The 18,095-nt window shown below is 37.2% G+C and overlaps 1 protein-coding gene across 2 annotated transcripts; it reads right to left on the bottom strand.

The window, feature by feature from the left end:
* Nucleotides 1-500: 500 nt before the first annotated feature.
* CCDC195 (coiled-coil domain containing 195) lies at nucleotides 501-13,269 on the bottom strand. Of its 2 annotated transcripts, none has more exons than XM_019736617.3 (3): nucleotides 13,049-13,269; nucleotides 7,900-8,146; nucleotides 501-3,301 (listed from the first exon to the last, which is right to left on the bottom strand). In XM_019736617.3, the coding sequence occupies exons 1-3, from the start codon at nucleotides 13,218-13,220 to the stop codon at nucleotides 3,178-3,180; spliced, it is 543 nt and encodes a 180-aa protein (XP_019592176.3). In that variant the 5' UTR covers nucleotides 13,221-13,269; the 3' UTR covers nucleotides 501-3,177. The 2 variants fall into 2 exon arrangements, with proteins under 2 accessions (XP_019592176.3, XP_019592175.3); XM_019736616.3 differs by having other exon boundaries at nucleotides 12,959-13,269.
* Nucleotides 13,270-18,095: the final 4,826 nt, after the last annotated feature.

The raw sequence follows: 18,095 nt of genomic DNA on the forward strand, positions 1-18,095 counted from the left end.
AGGGGTGCTATATGTCTTGGAGCGCTCATAACAAATACGGATATACATATATGGTATTCATAAAATGGTATTGAGAAGATGGCAGAATGAATTTTTTTTATCATTGTTATGAATAGATTTTTAATTGGTCCTCAGATTCAGACATTTCAAATGTAAGAATTTTGAGGTGACTGCAGGAGTAATTCTAGTGGAAGAAAAAGGAAAAATGAGAGTTATTTCTTGAAAGTAAACCTGAGTGCCATAAAGAATTATCTTTTAATAAAACCCAGACAGGAACAAGTTCAATCTCTTTCTGAGTTCAGGGTGAATTGTGTTTCAAGTTCAACTCTTCAAGGTTCTTTCAATAATGTCAAACTATTAAGTACGTGTGTATGAGATCGGGTAAATTCAATCTTTCTTTTCTCACCGTTTAGCAAACTGATTGTAATTGGATCATTGTAGTCATGAAATATTTTGACTGTTTTGTGGCAGTAATGATGAAGGCAGCAATCAAAACAGAATTAAAGGTATACCAGGTCTTTTATTTATTCCTGTATAAGAAAGAGTATTCTATGATTACATGCTTTTTCAAACACAGCTTGAATGAATGAATATTTTCCTGCATCAATATTTAAAAATTAAGTATATCTGCCAGTGGCTAAACTCAGTCTCTTAAGGAAGGAATATAAATAAACATTTGTTTTTTGTGTGTAAATTAAAATCTCCACACACTTCTCTCCCAGATTGCTTTATCATATCCTTTCAAGTTTTATGGATGATGTTTTCCATAACCAGCAGGTACTACTGTATTTTGCCTTTTATTTTGCTGGTAAAGCTATCAAGCTCGAGGATTGTGCCGACCAGGACTTGGGATTTTCTAGATGATAAACTAGAATTTGGACCAAGGAATAAAATGAACACCGTGTGGTTTCAGATGGTCCCTGTACACAGCTATCTTTTTGGTTAAGTTTATTCTAGATTCACAGCTTAGGGAGAAGAGCTAGTTCAAGGCAATGGGAGCAGACAGAATTGGGAAGCTAGGAAAATTGCCAGGGTTTGCCATTGAACACATCATTTATCTTCCTTTGTTTCCGTATGTTCATTTGTTAAAGGAAATTTGCAGAAGACCATATTTATGAAAGCAAATAGCTCTGGCAGACATTGGTGTATGCTGATAGTAGACTGATACAGTTGTTAATTTTTGGCTTTCACCACCCACAGAGTTATTAATTTGTGCCCTTTTGGTAGTATTGATGACCATTCAATACTAGGAATTCATCATGGAGTGGTTTCCTTTTCCTATGAGTACTTTTTGCTCTTCTTTACATGTAAAGCACATGACTCTGAATGCTAGGAAAGTGTCTTACTGTCCATCAATTAGCTGATGACTGAATCATCAAGTTAACCAAGAGAAAATTAAAAGCTAGGGAAAAAAAATCTAGAAATGTTGTATATAAATTGTTATCAATTCAACACCTTAATTTATAATTAGGCATATTTTGGGAGTCTACACTTTGAATGGAACAAAATAACGGTGTCTTATATTTAGTGCTTTATGCAACATGTCCATATACACAATCTCATTTGATCCTTAGATACCCCGGACACTGAGAATGTAGAGATCATCTTCATTTAATTGAGAATGTCTCAAATTACAAACACTTTAAATTTAGTGACTGGCTTAGTGTAGCCAATTCAGGGAACTCTTAAAGGAATGTTAGACTCATATGACTGTTAATGCAGTTCAGTTCACAGATCATGTACGAAATGCCAACCACATACTAGTCACTGAGCTTGGCATTTGTCATCATACCCTTGCCAATTATGCCATTGTGATTTGGGTGGCTGTCATTTGTTGCTTGTTTTTTTCCTGCTTGGGAAATGTTTCTTTTCACTGATGTTAACACAAAATTCTCCATTTTCTAAATCTGCAGAGACTATAAATGTGCATAAACTAAAAATACCAGTAATCTCACAGGTGAATTATGTGATTTTACATCTCATTTGTATCTTTCCCCTGTGGTTGTAACCTTGCCCTAATGTACATTTGTCATAATTCTGAGAATATATTGTTAATCTTAAGGGAACATCACAAATAAATGAAGCATTTGACCCAAGAGGGGGCTTTTTCTCAGGGTATTTGTTGATCCATCCATTTCCCTTTTAGGAATCTGTCTGTGACAATTATAAATCTCTCTTAGTAATGGATTGGACCATTCCTACACTTTACTTGTTTCAACTGCTTTTACTTCAACTTGGCACCAGGTTTGGGGAGCCCTGGACTAAGTGTTTTAGTATTTATAGTAGTGGATCACAAGCAGGACTGTCTAGCAGAAATCACCCTTGCAAAGCTTGTTTACAATGAGGATTTCTGGTCTTCTCCGTGCCTCCCAGCCTCTCAGCCAATTCAGTCGGTCTGGTATGGGGTCCAGGAAACTGCACTTTAACAATCTGGAAATTTTAATATATTTGTTTTAAAAGGATATTAGTATTAGAATATAATTGCTGTAAACCAGGAATGAAAGAAGTTCTCTCGACTGGAAGTTGAGGAATTGGGGGGTTCTGAGGTTTCCACCCATGACGTAATGAAACTGAACCCCCGTTTCTCTCCTTCCACCCAGGTATAGTGTCTTTGCCATCAGCCAGCCCACAGTTGTGCTGAGGCCACAATGTACGCTATGGGAGTTGGCTGTGTTTGTGCTCCCATGCCAGTGACGCAGGATATCAAAAGACCAAATGAGCTAGTGTCAGTGAAATAGCAACACACTATTAGCTATAAGGATAATCACTATTGTTTTGTACCATTAATCAAAACTAGAACTTTTTTTCTACATTTGTTATGGTTTAATCTGGAAAGTGACACTTATAATGTGAACAACAGCATTGTCGGGTGGCATAACGCAGATACTGAACACTTAGCACACAATTTATTCACACTTAATGGCTCATGTGCTGCCTACAGACACAATAGCTGCTGTACACATTCCACATTAGTATTCAACAACCACATAGAGTAATCGCTTCCATTTCTTGGCCAAGTCCAGTGACAAGGTCACTGGCCTGATGCCAAGTATGTTGTGTGTCTTACGAGGCATCTTGTCAGAGCTCTTTGAAGGGGAGGACACTGACCCAGCAAGGCCTCGGTGTTCCCGTCTCTTGGGAATCAACTGTTTCTTAAATGTCACCACCTCACACATCCTATTCTGCAATGGTACTTAGCTGGCTTGTGGTCTGATTTGGTGAGTATTTCAAAGAACTGAAATTTTTGGAATACGAAGATATGTCCATGGGTAACAGGAAACCGACTGTCTTTATCTTGTCCCTAAAGAAAGCAGAATAAGAGGAAGAGAAATAAGACTTTTTAGTGAGTTTTTATGCAGAACACTTAGTATTTTCCCAAGCCACCAAATACTGCCTAAAGTGTTAAAACTGCATTTTAAATATATCACAGTATTTTCTTTTTTGTTTACTTGATCAACAATAATGCAAGACTCTATGTTGGAACTGACCTTTTAATTAAGCCCAGTGAATAGCGCTGACAAAACTGAAATTTGAAACTATTGAGGGAGGGCCTGGATGCCTGAGGACTATTAGCTTGGTGTTTAAAGTTAAAGAATATCATGTTGTCTCAGGCAGAGGCCTTTGCACATCCAAGCTCATTAGTTGAAATGAAACAGAAATTTGAGGCAAATATTTCATAAGCCAGGTCAATCTACAGTTAGGGATTTTGAAGTAACTGAATATCCATCACGTCTGAAGAATAACGGGAGAGACTAGTGACAGCAATGAACCAAGGTTATCTGAGCAATTACATCTTTTCCTTTTGCCCACTTCTCCTTTTTCCTCTAAAAGTGTTATATAGAATTTTGACATAAACCAGGATAGTTTGCTCCTAGGAATAAGCCTAAAGAATAGTGTTTAAAATTATTGCCTTTTCTCCACTCTTGTTCTCTCTTCTCTCTCTCTGTCTCTCTCTCTGTCTCTCTCTCTCTGTCTGTCTCTGTCTCTGTCTGTCTCTCTCTGTCTCTCTGTCTCTCTCTCTCTCTCTCTCTCTCTCTCTCTCTCTCTCTCTCTCTCTCTCAATAAGGCTATAATTTCAGTGAATTACTTTTAGTGACCTGCATCTAAGGGAACGCATCTGCTCCCTCCCTTGGGAGAAAGGCCAGTGGTTCCATGTATTGGGATCAATGAGACAATAACTGCTGCCACTTAGTAAGCACTCAATTCACTATCTCACTTATTCTTCACAAAAACAATATTATGATTCCCTTTTTACAGAAGAGTAAACTGGCATAAGAGTTTCCCAAGACTGTGCTGTTGGTCAGTGATGGAGTCATGGTTTTAGCCCTGTGATTCCATAGGCTGCCTTCTTATCCACCGTGTATAAAAAAAAGAGACTCTATATATATGTTAATGTGTCTGGCTTCTCCTATCAGTGAAAAAAAATAGCATTTGCAATTTTAATTTACTATATGGACCCTTAAGTGTCAGAAGAAAAGGTTGGATCTCTGTGTCAAAATTTAGGAAAAATTACAATTCCCATCTCTAGTATCTGAAGAACATTGGTTCTTAGAAATATTGATACTGGATTATTCTGTAAAATACTTTCTTTGTATAATAGGGAAAAAGTTCATAAGCAAATTACGCATGATGTTTGACTGATTCAAAAGCCAGTTCAAACAATTTGCTCTCCATAAGTCTTTGTAAAATTCTTTGAGAGCTATTAAAAAGTAAATAAATTTACCAAAAGATGAGAGGACAGACGTAATGACATGTTACTTTACTAGTTAATCCTTGAGAAAGTAAAAAACAAAATAAAAAAGGACTGAAAAAGAAAAAAAAACATGCTTAATTTTTACTCAACAATTCCCTGTATCTACAGGACTTTATGCCAACCCAGCTGTTGATTTTAAGCTATTACTGACTTTCTTGTTTTAACACAATTCTAAAATTGGCTCAGTATTTCCAATTAAAGTCTATTCCAAATTAGAAATGGATTGTGTTATGATAGTTTATTTGTTGGCACTTGGAAATTGGAAACTGTTTTGCTTCAGAAAAATAATATGTTATCAACTTTGGGTTGGTTCCCAAACTATCACAGAAATTAATATAAATTGAAGTGGGTAAATTGATACTACCATATTTCTTAATTAGCATTGTAGGACTGTGAGAATAATGGTTTAATTGTAAAAAAATAAAACATTATAAAACATGCGCTGTGCAATTTCAAACTATGTAGATACAAACCTGGAAAGATATCGATTAAAATCTGAATGATGGTTGTTCATTTAGTGGGGATATGGAAAATTGTCCTTTTTATCATTTTACTTTGAATATTGCATTTATATTTTTCGTAATTTGCAATTTTTTTATAATGAACATTTTGTGCTTTATATAACTTTATAACTATATATACATATATGTGTATATATATATATATATTTAGGCAAAGGATACCATTTCTGCCTTTCTTCCCTCGTTGAAAACCCAATGGCCATTGGGACACAATAGTTGAGTGTGTATTTCTTGTTTCCATATCCCACGTCTGCTCTGTCAACAAACTTTATTGACTCCACCTTCAAGACATATTCAGAAAGCACTTCTACTGTTATTACCCTTGGCCAAGGAATGACCATTTCTTGCCTAGGTTACTTTTTTATCCTTAAACCTGGTTTCTTTGTTTTCTGTATTGTTTTTTCTACAGTCTTTTCAAAACAGAGCTCCTGACATGATCTTTTGTTTTTTTTTCATGAAAAGAGTATGTTACGCACTCCACTTCACTTGGAATCAATTCAGAATCATCGGAGGGGAGTGGAAGGCCACCCGTTAGCCTTTGGCCTTCATCTGTCTCTGCTTTCTTGCTTGCTCACTCCATTGTAGTCACACCAGCCTCCTTACCCTGCTTCAAACACCAGTCGTGAGCCTGCCCAGTTCTCCTGCATTTGCTGTTCTCAACGCCTGGAAAGTTTCTGCCCCAACCCCCCAAATTCTCAGAACTCTCTGTCTCCTTTCTTCACACAAATGATGAGGCATTTTCTGGCTATGATATAAAAATTTCAACAATGCTTTTTTTCCTAACTCTTTTTCATTCCTTTTAATCGGTTTACTTTTCTTTTAGCACTTACCATTATCTAACACAACATACACTTCATGTGTTTTCATGTTTATTGATTATCATGTTGCAAAGGAAAAATCTCCACGTAGGCAGGGATTTTTGACAATTTTATCTTCTACTGTATCCTCAGTGCCTAGAATTCTGCACATAGTACACCCTCAGGGTATATTTGTTGAGTGAATCAATATATGTAATGAAAGCATAAAAAATAGACTGAAAGTTTAGGAAAGAAACTTATGGTAACACTTACCCCTTTGGAGGACTGGGGGAGAGAGGTATAGGCCCTTTCTCTTTATTAGTAACTTTCCCCCCTTTTATATATAAAACTAATTGAAGAAAATATGACAAAACTCTTGCAGATGAATGCATTGGTATTTGTAACATTAATTTCTGAATATTTCTGTACTTTGAAAATGTTCATAAAAACATTTTTTTTTACAAATTTTCCCCCATAATTACTGGATAAAGAACATACTCCTAACATTCTCAGGGAAGCCTTTTATGATTAATCTTGCTCACTTCTGTGTCCTCATTCACTTCACTGCATTTGGTTTTCCCAACAGTCAGGATTTCTTCTATCTTCCTGTCTTTTTTTGCTCTACCTGGGGTGACCTTCCCATTTTTCTTGGCTGGGCGAAGGCCAGGTGTCTTTCATGACACAGGTTACTCTCTCTGCTCCTGCCATAGAAGTTTCCACAAGTGACACACAATTTTCATCCTGTCTTGTAAAGGTCAAATAAGACTGGCTCAACCTTTGTACCCCACGTCTTGTGGGAAGTCCCGTGCTCTTTCCAATATTTATGAGAATTCCCACAGGCCTATCACTTATGGTTATCCCTTGATTTGATTTTTCTGTCACTGCTAAATTAGATAACTCCCTTATTCTCTCCACAACCATATTCGTTCCATGTTTTCTTCTCCAATGATCAGCTAATTATGGAATCCTGGCCCCTTTTTTCTTGATTTTCCTCCTCCTACTCATAGGAGACAAATATATAGGGACTCTTGTGAGAGTCTAGGACAAACTGGAGGTTGGAAGGTTGGTGTGTGCGAGGGAAGTCATGCCCTAGCATAGTAGGGCAGATAAATTGTGCTTGATAGCGACAATCTGCTTTTGAAAGAACTCTTGACCCTACACTCTATAGGGGCCACTGGCCAACTTGCTTCTGAAAGATTCCCAGCCTGTGTCTCCAAAGTTTCCTCAGCCCCTCCCAATTCTCAGGCTCTCCCTAACTTCCTGAATGCCAATTCATGTATTTTGCATAACAGACTGGTTTTCTCTTTGTCTCTTGGTTCTTTTGGGTTATGCCTAAAGGGTCCTTTTTTATGTCACAAAAAAACCCATTAAGGTACCTTCTCCCACAAGAACAGTTCTCTCTCAGAGAGGAATTCTGTGTTCAGCTTTTAAGGTAGTTGTGTCTTCTTCCTGAGACACACTTTATTGTAGGGGACAGTTGACTTGTGTGTCTTTGTCACTAAATGAAACTTTCAAACAACATTTTGTTTTTGCTGACTCTTGTCTTGCTCAGAGTATGATCATTAATGCTTGAGGAGTAAGAGAAGACTAAATGTTGTCCACTTATTGGAGGTACCTATTAGAGAGGGATGTTTGGCCTCAGATAAATTTGTTCCTTTTGATTCTCAAAATGGATATATGTAGGATGGAGATTGCTTTGGCCTGATAGCCTATTTGGTTATTTTTTTTTTTTTCCTCTACTAGCTAAGACCTTGCTCATTCAGGAGACTGTCTCAGTACTCATCACGGCATACATTTTTTAACTAGCTTGAGGCAGATTCTACATTACCTGCAACCAAAAGTATGCTCAGGGGAGGCTCTTTGGCTGGAATTATTGCCGGTAAAAGAATCGTCTGCAAAAATTTTTTCTTCATTGTCTTGCTTCTTGAATGAAGAACATGCCAGTGATTTAACTGTTCTCTGAGCTTCTAGAATGTCACTGTTTGGTTGTCTTTTCCCAGCTTTCCAGGGATCATTTGCAGCAAATGAATGAATTGGTGAGGAAATGGAGTAGCGTCTAACAATCATGACGTTACCTACACAGGACACACAAAATTCAAGTTTAAAAACTCTACTTTTAATGAGGTCCACACATGGGAAGTTATATTGATAGTACTTAATTGAAACTAACTAAACAAGACTATTTTTGATTAATTTTGTTTTACATAAAATATATCCATTCATTGATTTATTTGACAAATAATTGAGTGCAAACCATGTGCCAAAACTTTTTTTTGAAGAGATAGGATGTGGTAGTGAATAATATAAAAGTTCTTGCCTGCATAAAGCTTACCCTTTTGTGTGGCAGACAGACAATAAACAAACAATAGATGGTGAAATTCAGGTAGTGATAGATTCTAGGAAGACAAGTAAGGCTGATGAGGGCAAGGGGAGAGGGACAGAGGAGGGTGGGGGTCTGGAGGCTATTTAAATAGTATGGTCAGGGAAGGCCTTTTGAATAGAGACAGCATTTGAATAGAGACTTTGACATATAGAGACAATAAAACGAAACTTTAAAGTGGAAGGAACATGGACTTCTAGAGATGTTCATTCTGGATAGTTTCCTCATGCCTGATTCTAGGAGAACCTGCTCAGCCACAGTCTCTCATCACCTGAATGGCCACAAATAATTGAATTGGCTGGCACTCACTGGCCTATAATTGTGTGTCTTGGCTTTGTTCAGGACAGTCATTATAAGGAAGCCTGGTGAATGAGAGATGAAAGCAAAGTACGCATGTGCAAAGAAGCAAAGATGCCTTGTGTGGGAAACTGGCTTGCTGCTGAGAGAAATGGAGAGATCGGCGGCCTTAGTTTCTGAGGACTTCAAATCCAATTTTTGTCCGTAAGTGTCTTCCGATAAATTCTTTTCTTGAGGTAAATCAAATCTTATTTGTTCCTTGTTACTAAAGCACCTTGATTAAAAGAGCTTTATTTCAGGGAGACTTGGTTTGTCTGAGTCTCAGCTCTAACACTGCACTGACTGAGCTGGGGCCAGTCATTCAACCTCTACGTAGATATCCAGTTATTACCGGGGCCAATGACACTGACCTCATGGGTCGGTTTTCATTTTTTGGATCATTCAATGAATGTTTGTTGAATCTTTATTCTTTCTTGCCACCATGTCGCCATTAAGGAGCATGAAGTGTAAGAAAGCCCTGCCTTGTGTTTAGGTTTTGAGAGTGCCAGAAGTGTAATTATTTCTTATTTGTGTTTGATGCCCCAGTCTGCAGAACACAGCAAGTTATTATGGCCATCACAAAAACTGGAGGGCGCCTTGGCTTTTTATAGCTTGGAAGAGCAGAAGATCAAATTTTAGGCAGGAGTCTGGAGAGAGTTTAAGTTCAAATCTGTCTGAAGTGGTTAACTGCAAAGATTGTTCACAAATTACCTGGAAACACTTTTGGTGGCTGTGATATTACAGCTGCTATAATCATCTAAAAGCAGGCTTATGACAACTGGCACATATAAAAGTTTCTGTTTAGAAGGGTTATAAAACAAACTATACTGAAAGGTAGGCAAACACAACAGAAGAAGTTATGCTAATGATAACAAAGTTAAGTTCATTCTTATTTGGGGTCTACACTCCAGCTTGACTGGTTAGCAAATAGGATCTCTGTTCATCTCCCAGGTCACAAGTAGTCTGTATCTGTTAGTTTCTTAGCAATAAAAGGGAAAGGATAGTCAACAGAATATCACAGTGTCATTAGCACAATTTCAAAGATCGCTGCCCAGTGCCATTTATCTGCTGCCAAGGATATGAGTAGATTGAAGAGAATCAGAGGTCCAGCAATGCTGGAGGTTCCCTATAAAGAGTGTTTCTTTTATTTTCCTTGTAGCGAATGAACTCTTTCCTAATAGTTCCAAAGTGAGAATGCACAGGGCAGGAGGGGTGAGACCAACAACCCTGAAAACGCTGGTTGGACTTCTTATCTACCAAATGTGTATACACATGATTACAGATGTTTCCGTGAGAGTTTATCCAACAAGGATTCATTCTGAGCAGGTGCTCAGTATTCTTATTATAACACATAAACATATACACATACAGAAATATATATATATATATATATATATATATATATATATATATACACACACACACACACATACATATGTATACCATACATAAATATGCATATACATTTATATATACATATATACATATGTATATGTGTATATATATATATATATATATATATATATATATATATATATATATATATATATAAATCACCAAGTAGCAGTGTCCCTGGGCTGTAGCATAGCTCTGTGGTCTCAGTTCAGTGAGGGGGAAACAACAGGCTTCTCCAAGCATCAAATCTTGTTTTTGCCTCACTACATATACCCAGAACCAACAGAAGAGCTTTTCGTTTTCTGGTGATTCGCTTCCAGCCGCTTTAATTGTTCCCTTTCTTAAAGTGAGACTCACACTTCTGATTTCACGTTGTTCCTTCTCAAAGGATGGGTTTTTATTATTCTGTTTTCAAAAGAGGATTGGACAAGTTTTTAATCTCTCTGGATCTTATCTCCTCAACTGTAAAATAAGGGGATGATCTCTAAAGTGCCTTTCCAGTCACACATTTTTTATAATTCAGTTGCAAGTATGGATTTTGATTGATATTGGAAATGTCTTATTAAAACTCCTAATAAAAAACTTATACCCAGGGTAAATAATAATATTTATCTGGCATGTCTAATGACATTAACCCAACTACTAACAAGTGACCCATGTTGTGTCTTCTTTGTGGTGTCACATTTAATACTCTCAACAGACCTATGGGATAGATTCGACAGTATCTCCATTTTATAGATCAGGAGAGTGAACACAAAACGGTGTTACATCACAGACTTGCACAGTTCAAATAGGGCTTGGAATCATTCATTTTTACGTGAGGATGCTAAGATTAGGAATTTTATGTTACCTACCCAGTATTGACCAACTATTACAAAACTGAGACTACAACCTATGTGTCTTCATGTTCAGGCCAATGTTCCTTCTACTTATGTCACATACTTTTGTAAAAGCACATCACAGAGAAGACACAGATAAATATAATTTTAAAGTAACTCAACTGGGCTTCCACGCAGAAATTTAATTCATATTCTTTTCTGTGTTTTATTTGTAAAACTGGCAAGAGTTCCCCAAATTTATCAAATGTTTTTCACCTGTCATTTGCAAACTCAATGCAGCCGGGGAAAAGAAGACAGTAACCTACAAAGGAAAGCCCATTAGATTATCATCAGATTTTTCAGCTGATATTCTTATTGGAAGTTACCATCCATATGTTAAAAAAGTAGGATATCAGTTGTGTGTTTAGCTCTTATTAATATTCTAACCTCCTCTAAGCTTGATGGCATACTCTCTGTTCTTTGAACAGTATAGTACTTGTTTTAGAGTAGCACAAGATATATTAAGATCTTATATTACTTTGCCATTGAGAGAAGCATCGTGGAAAATAGATTTGAAGGAGTGTTGTTTACCTTTGGAGTAAGACAGTGGTTTCCAATGGGAGGAAATTTTGTCCTCTAGGTGACATGTGGAATGTCTGAAGACATTTTTGATGGTCATGATTGGAGGGGGAGAAGCAGTTACTTTTGGCATCTAGTGTTTAGAAACCAGGAGAACTGCAAAACACCCTACAATGTCCAAGACAGCCCCTTACGAGACAGAATCATTCAGTTCTGCAGTAAGGATATATTATTAATACAAAGGTCTTTTTTTCACCAGAAATTCAAATTTCATTATAGGTTATGCTTTCACTTTTGTTATAATAAATAACCAGCAGACAGAATTACTCAGATCTAGAGTTGTACTTGACAAAAAGGAAAAAGCCCCTGATTGGAACCTGTTCCCAAATTTGAAATATAGGGTCCCATTCTAGAGAGAAAAGTAGCTGGTAAATATGACATGTTCCGCTGCTAAGCTGTTCAGAATCTCTATACAGCATTGTCTGAAGCCTTTGACAGATGATGTTAAGAGCTTTGAGTATTTAATTATGTATATCAATTTTATTTGAATACGCTGTGTGTAGGCAAGACAATTTAAATGTAAGATGTAATTTTTTTGCTCTGCTGATTTCTGACTTCATGTATAGTCTTCACAGTCAAAATTGTTTCCAGTAAAATGTGAGAGCTTTGATTTTTAGACTATATTAGGCATTGGCCCAGTATCTTGAAGTCTTCCACCTGGATAGTAGGTTGAATTATGTACGACATACATTCATATAGGACAGTAAAGTTCTTTGTAAAACATGGATAAGCAACAATATCTGCCACTTGTTATGTCTTTGCCAGGTGCTGTACTAAGCACTTGGTCTATTATTGCAACTAATCCTCAGAACCACGTGAGATAGGTACTGTAACATTTCTAAATGAAGAAAGCAAAGATTAAAGATGAGTCAAGTGGCTAATGACCAATCATTGGCAACCATATTTGGCTGACTCTGATATCCATACACTTAACTATTGTGTGATATCGTTCTAATTTAATAAGTGAGCATGCCTTTTGACATATACCCGTTCAGTGTTCTGTTATGTAGCATTTAAACGCTTGAAGCCAAGAAGGAAGAAACACATGGCTTTTAATGTGACTGGTTTCCACAAACCTGCCATTCTTATCTTTCCAGGAATATTTGGAAATAGTTTTAATGTTGCCAAAATACGTTGCTTAAAGATGCTAAAGAAAATTTTGCCTCCAGATTCAAAATTAATTTACCAAAAGAGACAGGATGGGACTCACCACTGTTACCACCAAATGATGCAGTTATGTGAGAAGTACAATAAGCCTACTATTTAGGAGATACTTGCAAAGATGGGCACAGCCCAGAGGAGCTATGGACTTTCTTTACCTTGGTGTTCCTGTATAGCTGGTGCTGACTCAGTGGAAATACCACCATGAAGTGTTGCTAGAGACTGTCCAGGTGCTTTTCCGAGCTTACCAAGGTCTGTGACATCCTCTTCCCATTCATCTGCTGATTGGCCCCCTGACTCTGGGCTTCTCTGACTACTTGAAATCAGCTTCATCCGAAGAGCTTGATTCTCTTTCTCCAGCTTCTTGATCTCTGCCCGCATCTCCTGGATAACTCTCAGGAGCTGGCCGTTAGCTTCCATTGCCTCTTCTCAGGTCGCTCTTGTTTGCTCCTCTGGGGAGACAGGTCAACTTTGGCTTGTAAGCCAAATGCACAACCTACTCAGTGGGATGGGTTGATCTTGCCCATAAACCTCCCTGAACAATAGATGTCATTCTTCTCTGTGCCATCTTTCAGCACCTGGGGAGTTAGACTGTCAAGAGAGGTAAAGGATTCCCATGACTTATTCATTCTGGGTTTTGTTTTTCAGAACAGAGCTTTTCTTTGTATTTTGTATTTCATATCAGTCCACAGTTCTAGAATATTGCTCTGTGTCTGAAGAGAAAAGAATGCTCCAAAAATGTCCAGTGAGGAACAGAGTTTCTTGTTTCTGTCATGAACTCAGTACCCTAACAGTCACTCAGTTTGTTTCTCTGTTGCTACTTCTGGGATCAAATGGTTCACAGAATCACCAACAGTCACAAGTACATCAAAACCAACACATAAGAATTATGCCTTGTCTTCTCTGTAAAATATGTCATGATTCTGTTCTTTTTGGGTAAATTGTTCATTTTCACACCTGTTGATTAAGGGTAACAATAATTATAAGGGGTCTTAAGAATTGCAGTGAGATTATTTAAGATGTTAATAATTGTACATATATTCCTCAAGATAAGGTTAAGGACTTCTCAGTAGGTTTTTATTTTGTAAGCGTTTTTGCTGTTAATTGGTTTTAGAGTGTTTGCTTGGGTAAAGGCTGCCCAAGGATATTTTAGGAATGTAAGAAGATACCGGTTGGGCATTAATCTTGAATGAGAAAGACATGAACATTTAACAGCTTTCATTACCTGTTTCCTGAAGAGGATTCTTTGTTGGGAATGAAAAGTACAAATCTTAAATAGTATATGCTCTGATAACAGTATCAGTTTGGAAATTCAATTAATGTTTAAACACAAATGCTCTTTTGCAATAGGGTAAAAATGATTAGAAAAATTTTGATGGTGATGGTTTTCTGTGAACATTTGTTTTCTTGTGTTTTCTATGTATATTAATGCTTTTGCGTATCCTGATAAATATTTGTTGATTGATCAAAGGCTGCAGATGGAAGAAATGCTTGGAGAAAATATTCCTTTTTTAGTCATACAAATTTATTTTATACATTTAATTTTAGGATGTGCATACTAAAAAGTTAGTCTGAAAAATAATAAGGCTGTTTTGCTATCCAGTTGACCCTTAAACAATATGGTTTGAACTGCAAGAGTCTACTTATGTGTGGATTTTTTTCCACAAATACCTGTCCTGTTTTCAATCTGTGGTTGAGAGTCCAGGGATATGAGGGGCCAACTATATGTATTGATCTACCCCATTTTATATAGAATGCTTGATAGCATATATGGCTTTTGGCATCCATGGGGCTCCCGGAACTAATCCCCGTGGATACTGAGAGACAACTTAAGTTTTTGGGGAGCCAGAAGTTGTATGCTGATTTTTAAATGTATTGGGTTTGATGCCCCTAACCCCCACGTTGATCAAGGGTCAACTGTACTACTTCTATTTGTATTTAAATGAATTTCAGTAAATATATGTGTGTCAGGTATTTCAGAGGCTGTAGAAGTGGGATGTGGAAATATGGAATAGGGAGGAAGATGGATCTTAAAGATCATCCAGTCTAACCACCTCTCAGGGGTTCACATCTGTTCCACAGTATCTGTGTAATGGATCATTGACCCTGTATTTGAATATTTCCCTTATAGGAGAGTCCTCTTTCTACCAAGGAATGCCACTTACTTTTTAATTAAAATTACTTTCATTGACCAAAAATTGTCCTCCAGGTAGCTTGTTCCTAGTGCTTCTCTTTGAAGAGGTTATGTAACCTGTCCAATTCCTGTTTTAATGAAAATTCTTGTTCCATCATGTCTACTCTCCAGAATAAACATCCCCATTTGTTTCAACTGTTCATCATCTAAAGTGGGTTCAAGGACTTTGAGTCCATCATGACCAATCTCTTTCGAAAATGTTGCCAATTGTCGATAGGCCTAAATGCGTTCTCCTGAAGACACCCAACCAGCTTGGAGAATACTGCCATAGTTTCTGTAAAGTGTTTTGTGGGAAATATTCCACAAAAGTGGGCAGTAGAAATCATTCTTGGAATTGCGTTCGGTCAACAAAGGAAGAAATAAAAATAGCGTGTATAATTTTTGGAAACGACAAGATATTATTCATAGACAATTTGATCTTATATCTAAAAAGCCCAAGAAAATAAATAAAAAACATTGTTTCGTAACCTACTCCTAAGTTAAAAAGATAAACATTTATAAATCAGTAGTTTTCCAAAATAGTATTAAAACTATTTAGGAACAGGTAATGGAAAAATATTCCACTGACAATAGGCCCTACAGAGAAAAAACTCAGGAATTATCTTTTTAAAAGTTTGTAAGGTTTATAATGAAGAAAATCTAATGTTTTACTGAGCTAGGAAACTTAAGAAAATGGAGTCTATGCACCTGGTGAGAAGACTGTACATTTTAAAGAAATAAAATAGTTTTTTGAACTTAAAAATCTTGAGTAAAACAGAAGAATGTCCAACTCTATATAGGATAAATTCTGTAAGAATTGCAAACTAATACCCCCAAAGGAAAACAATTCCTATCTCTCTGTGTTAAGATTTTTGATGATTTTTATTTACTTCTGCAGGCTATCTGCATTTAAAAAAATTCTATAGTTCCATGAAAATCTCCCATGATGAAATAATTAAGTAATGAAAACAAAATAGATGTGAAAAAAAATGTATTAAAATGAACTGACATTACATTTTCTTGGAACTTTTGACTGTTGATTAAGTCAAATGCTGATTACATCAATTGGCTACTAAGAACTGAAATTTTTTCTTATCAAACTTGTTTTAGTGTTTAATTGTTGTCATAGTAACTTTAAAATTTGACATATGAGTGAAAGCTGTTTAGAATTAGTAAATTTTTATATAAATGCTAGGATTAATGGTTCTATAAGTATTTGTGATTTATTTTTAAGGATGTGAATGTCTTATGCAATGAAACAGGCTGGCTCAGAAAGCCCTGCTTTGGGAACTGACCTGTTCAGTGAAGGAGACAGGGTATTGGGTCGTCTGAGAAGGAGGGACAAGTGGTGAGTGGGTTTCATGGAGAACAATTCTAATGGCAGACTCTGGGACATCCATTCTGGCAAGTGGAAGCAGTATCTGAAGATCATGGCCATAACTGACAGGTAATAATCCAGGCAAGAAACTGGTTTGGGATCCAGCCTGAAAAATGGCAGAGCAGGGAATTGTTGGCATGTAGAAGAGCCATGGCCACTGCCATCATGACTCTCTGATGGGGCTTTGGGCCTTTATCTTGACCTAGCAAAATGAAGACTGTGGGTCCTATTTCTAGAGCAATCACTTGGGAGAGCTTGCTTAAAATGTAGGTCTCGGGCCCTACCCTATTATAGACTCTCTTGCAGCAGATTAGTAAATTGCATTATAAGAAGATCCCTAGGTAATTCTTATGCCTCCTGAAGTTTTACAACAGTTGTTCCAGAGTAGCAATGTCCAACCGAAGTAAAACATAAGCCACATGTACGATTACGGACTTTCTAGTAGCCACACTAAACATGCAAAAGAGACAGTTTAGATTAAGTTTAATATGTTTTATTTTAAAACAGGAGATCCAGAACATTATCATTTCAACATGCAAATCAACATAGAAATTGTTAATGAGATAGTTTACATGGTTTTTCTCATGTTAAGTCTTTAAAATCCAGTGTGCAGTTTACACATAGAGCCCTTCACAATTCAGACACTAAATTTTTTTTATTGGGAATACTTGATTTTTATTTCAGTTTCATAAAACTGACAGTTGAAAAAGTGGATTTGCATGCCCAAGTGGTTCCAAACATACTTAAATGTACTTGGGGGTTGGTCAGTCCGCCATTCAGCACCTCCAGTGATCCTTTGGCTCAATGAGAGTAGAAGGCAGTGGGTACAGTGATCTACAAGGCCTTACATGATCCCGTCTTTGATTCCACTCTGATTTCATCTGCTGCCCCTCCATCCCCTTGCTCCATCACTCTGCTCTGCCCCAGTTACACTGGCTTCTCAAGTCTGTAAACACTCCAGGCACATTCTTGCTTTAGGACCCTCGTCCCAGTCGTCTCTGTGATTAAGACTGTTTGTCTCTAGATAGCCATATAGCTAATGCCCTTATCATCTGCAGCAGCTAGTAAACCTCATGCCTCCAACTTCCCACATGAGTTGGCACTGTGGGAATAGAGTAGGTTTTTGGCTCTTCCCACATCTGAAGGCAAAGTTTTTAAAAAGGAGATTGCGTTAAGATGTCTGCTTCCTAGACATCAGAGAATTGGCACCAAGTGCCTTCCTTCGATCTTTGTCAAATAAATGATGACATGGCATGTCTTTTTTTTGGACATAAGATCATGCCTAGCTTGAATATGGTGTGTAGGGTTCACATGGGGCTTCCTTCTCTGACAGAACCTTCGGTATTCGTCAGTGACAAAGGATGAGCAAGGTCAGATTAGAATTTAAGGGTTTTGACTGCACCATCATCACTCGACCACATGTCCTGTGTAAAGATACCCAATTGACTTAGTCTCTAAGACATAATAGAAAAATGTCACTTACATGAAATCTTATGTCTCCCTTTTCCAGCAGGCATACATCCTGTGGTTATAAATTATTTAAACAGCTGCTGAGAAATTCTATTTTAGCAGCATTTGCTGAGAATTCATTTTGACCTTGAACTTGATATGGAGCTATTGTGAGAGTGATTCCCCAGGTGACCGGAAGCATCTGGTGTTGCAATGAGCCCAGACTCAGGGGCAGATCTGTCAGTCTGCCATCTTGCCATTGTTTTGACATTTGAGTACCACACAGTGGTAGAGC

The sequence above is a fragment of the Rhinolophus sinicus genome, chromosome 17, assembly GCF_057876585.1.
Source record: "Rhinolophus sinicus isolate RSI-liver-muscle chromosome 17, RSI-T2T, whole genome shotgun sequence".
NCBI lineage: Eukaryota > Metazoa > Chordata > Mammalia > Chiroptera > Rhinolophidae > Rhinolophus > Rhinolophus sinicus.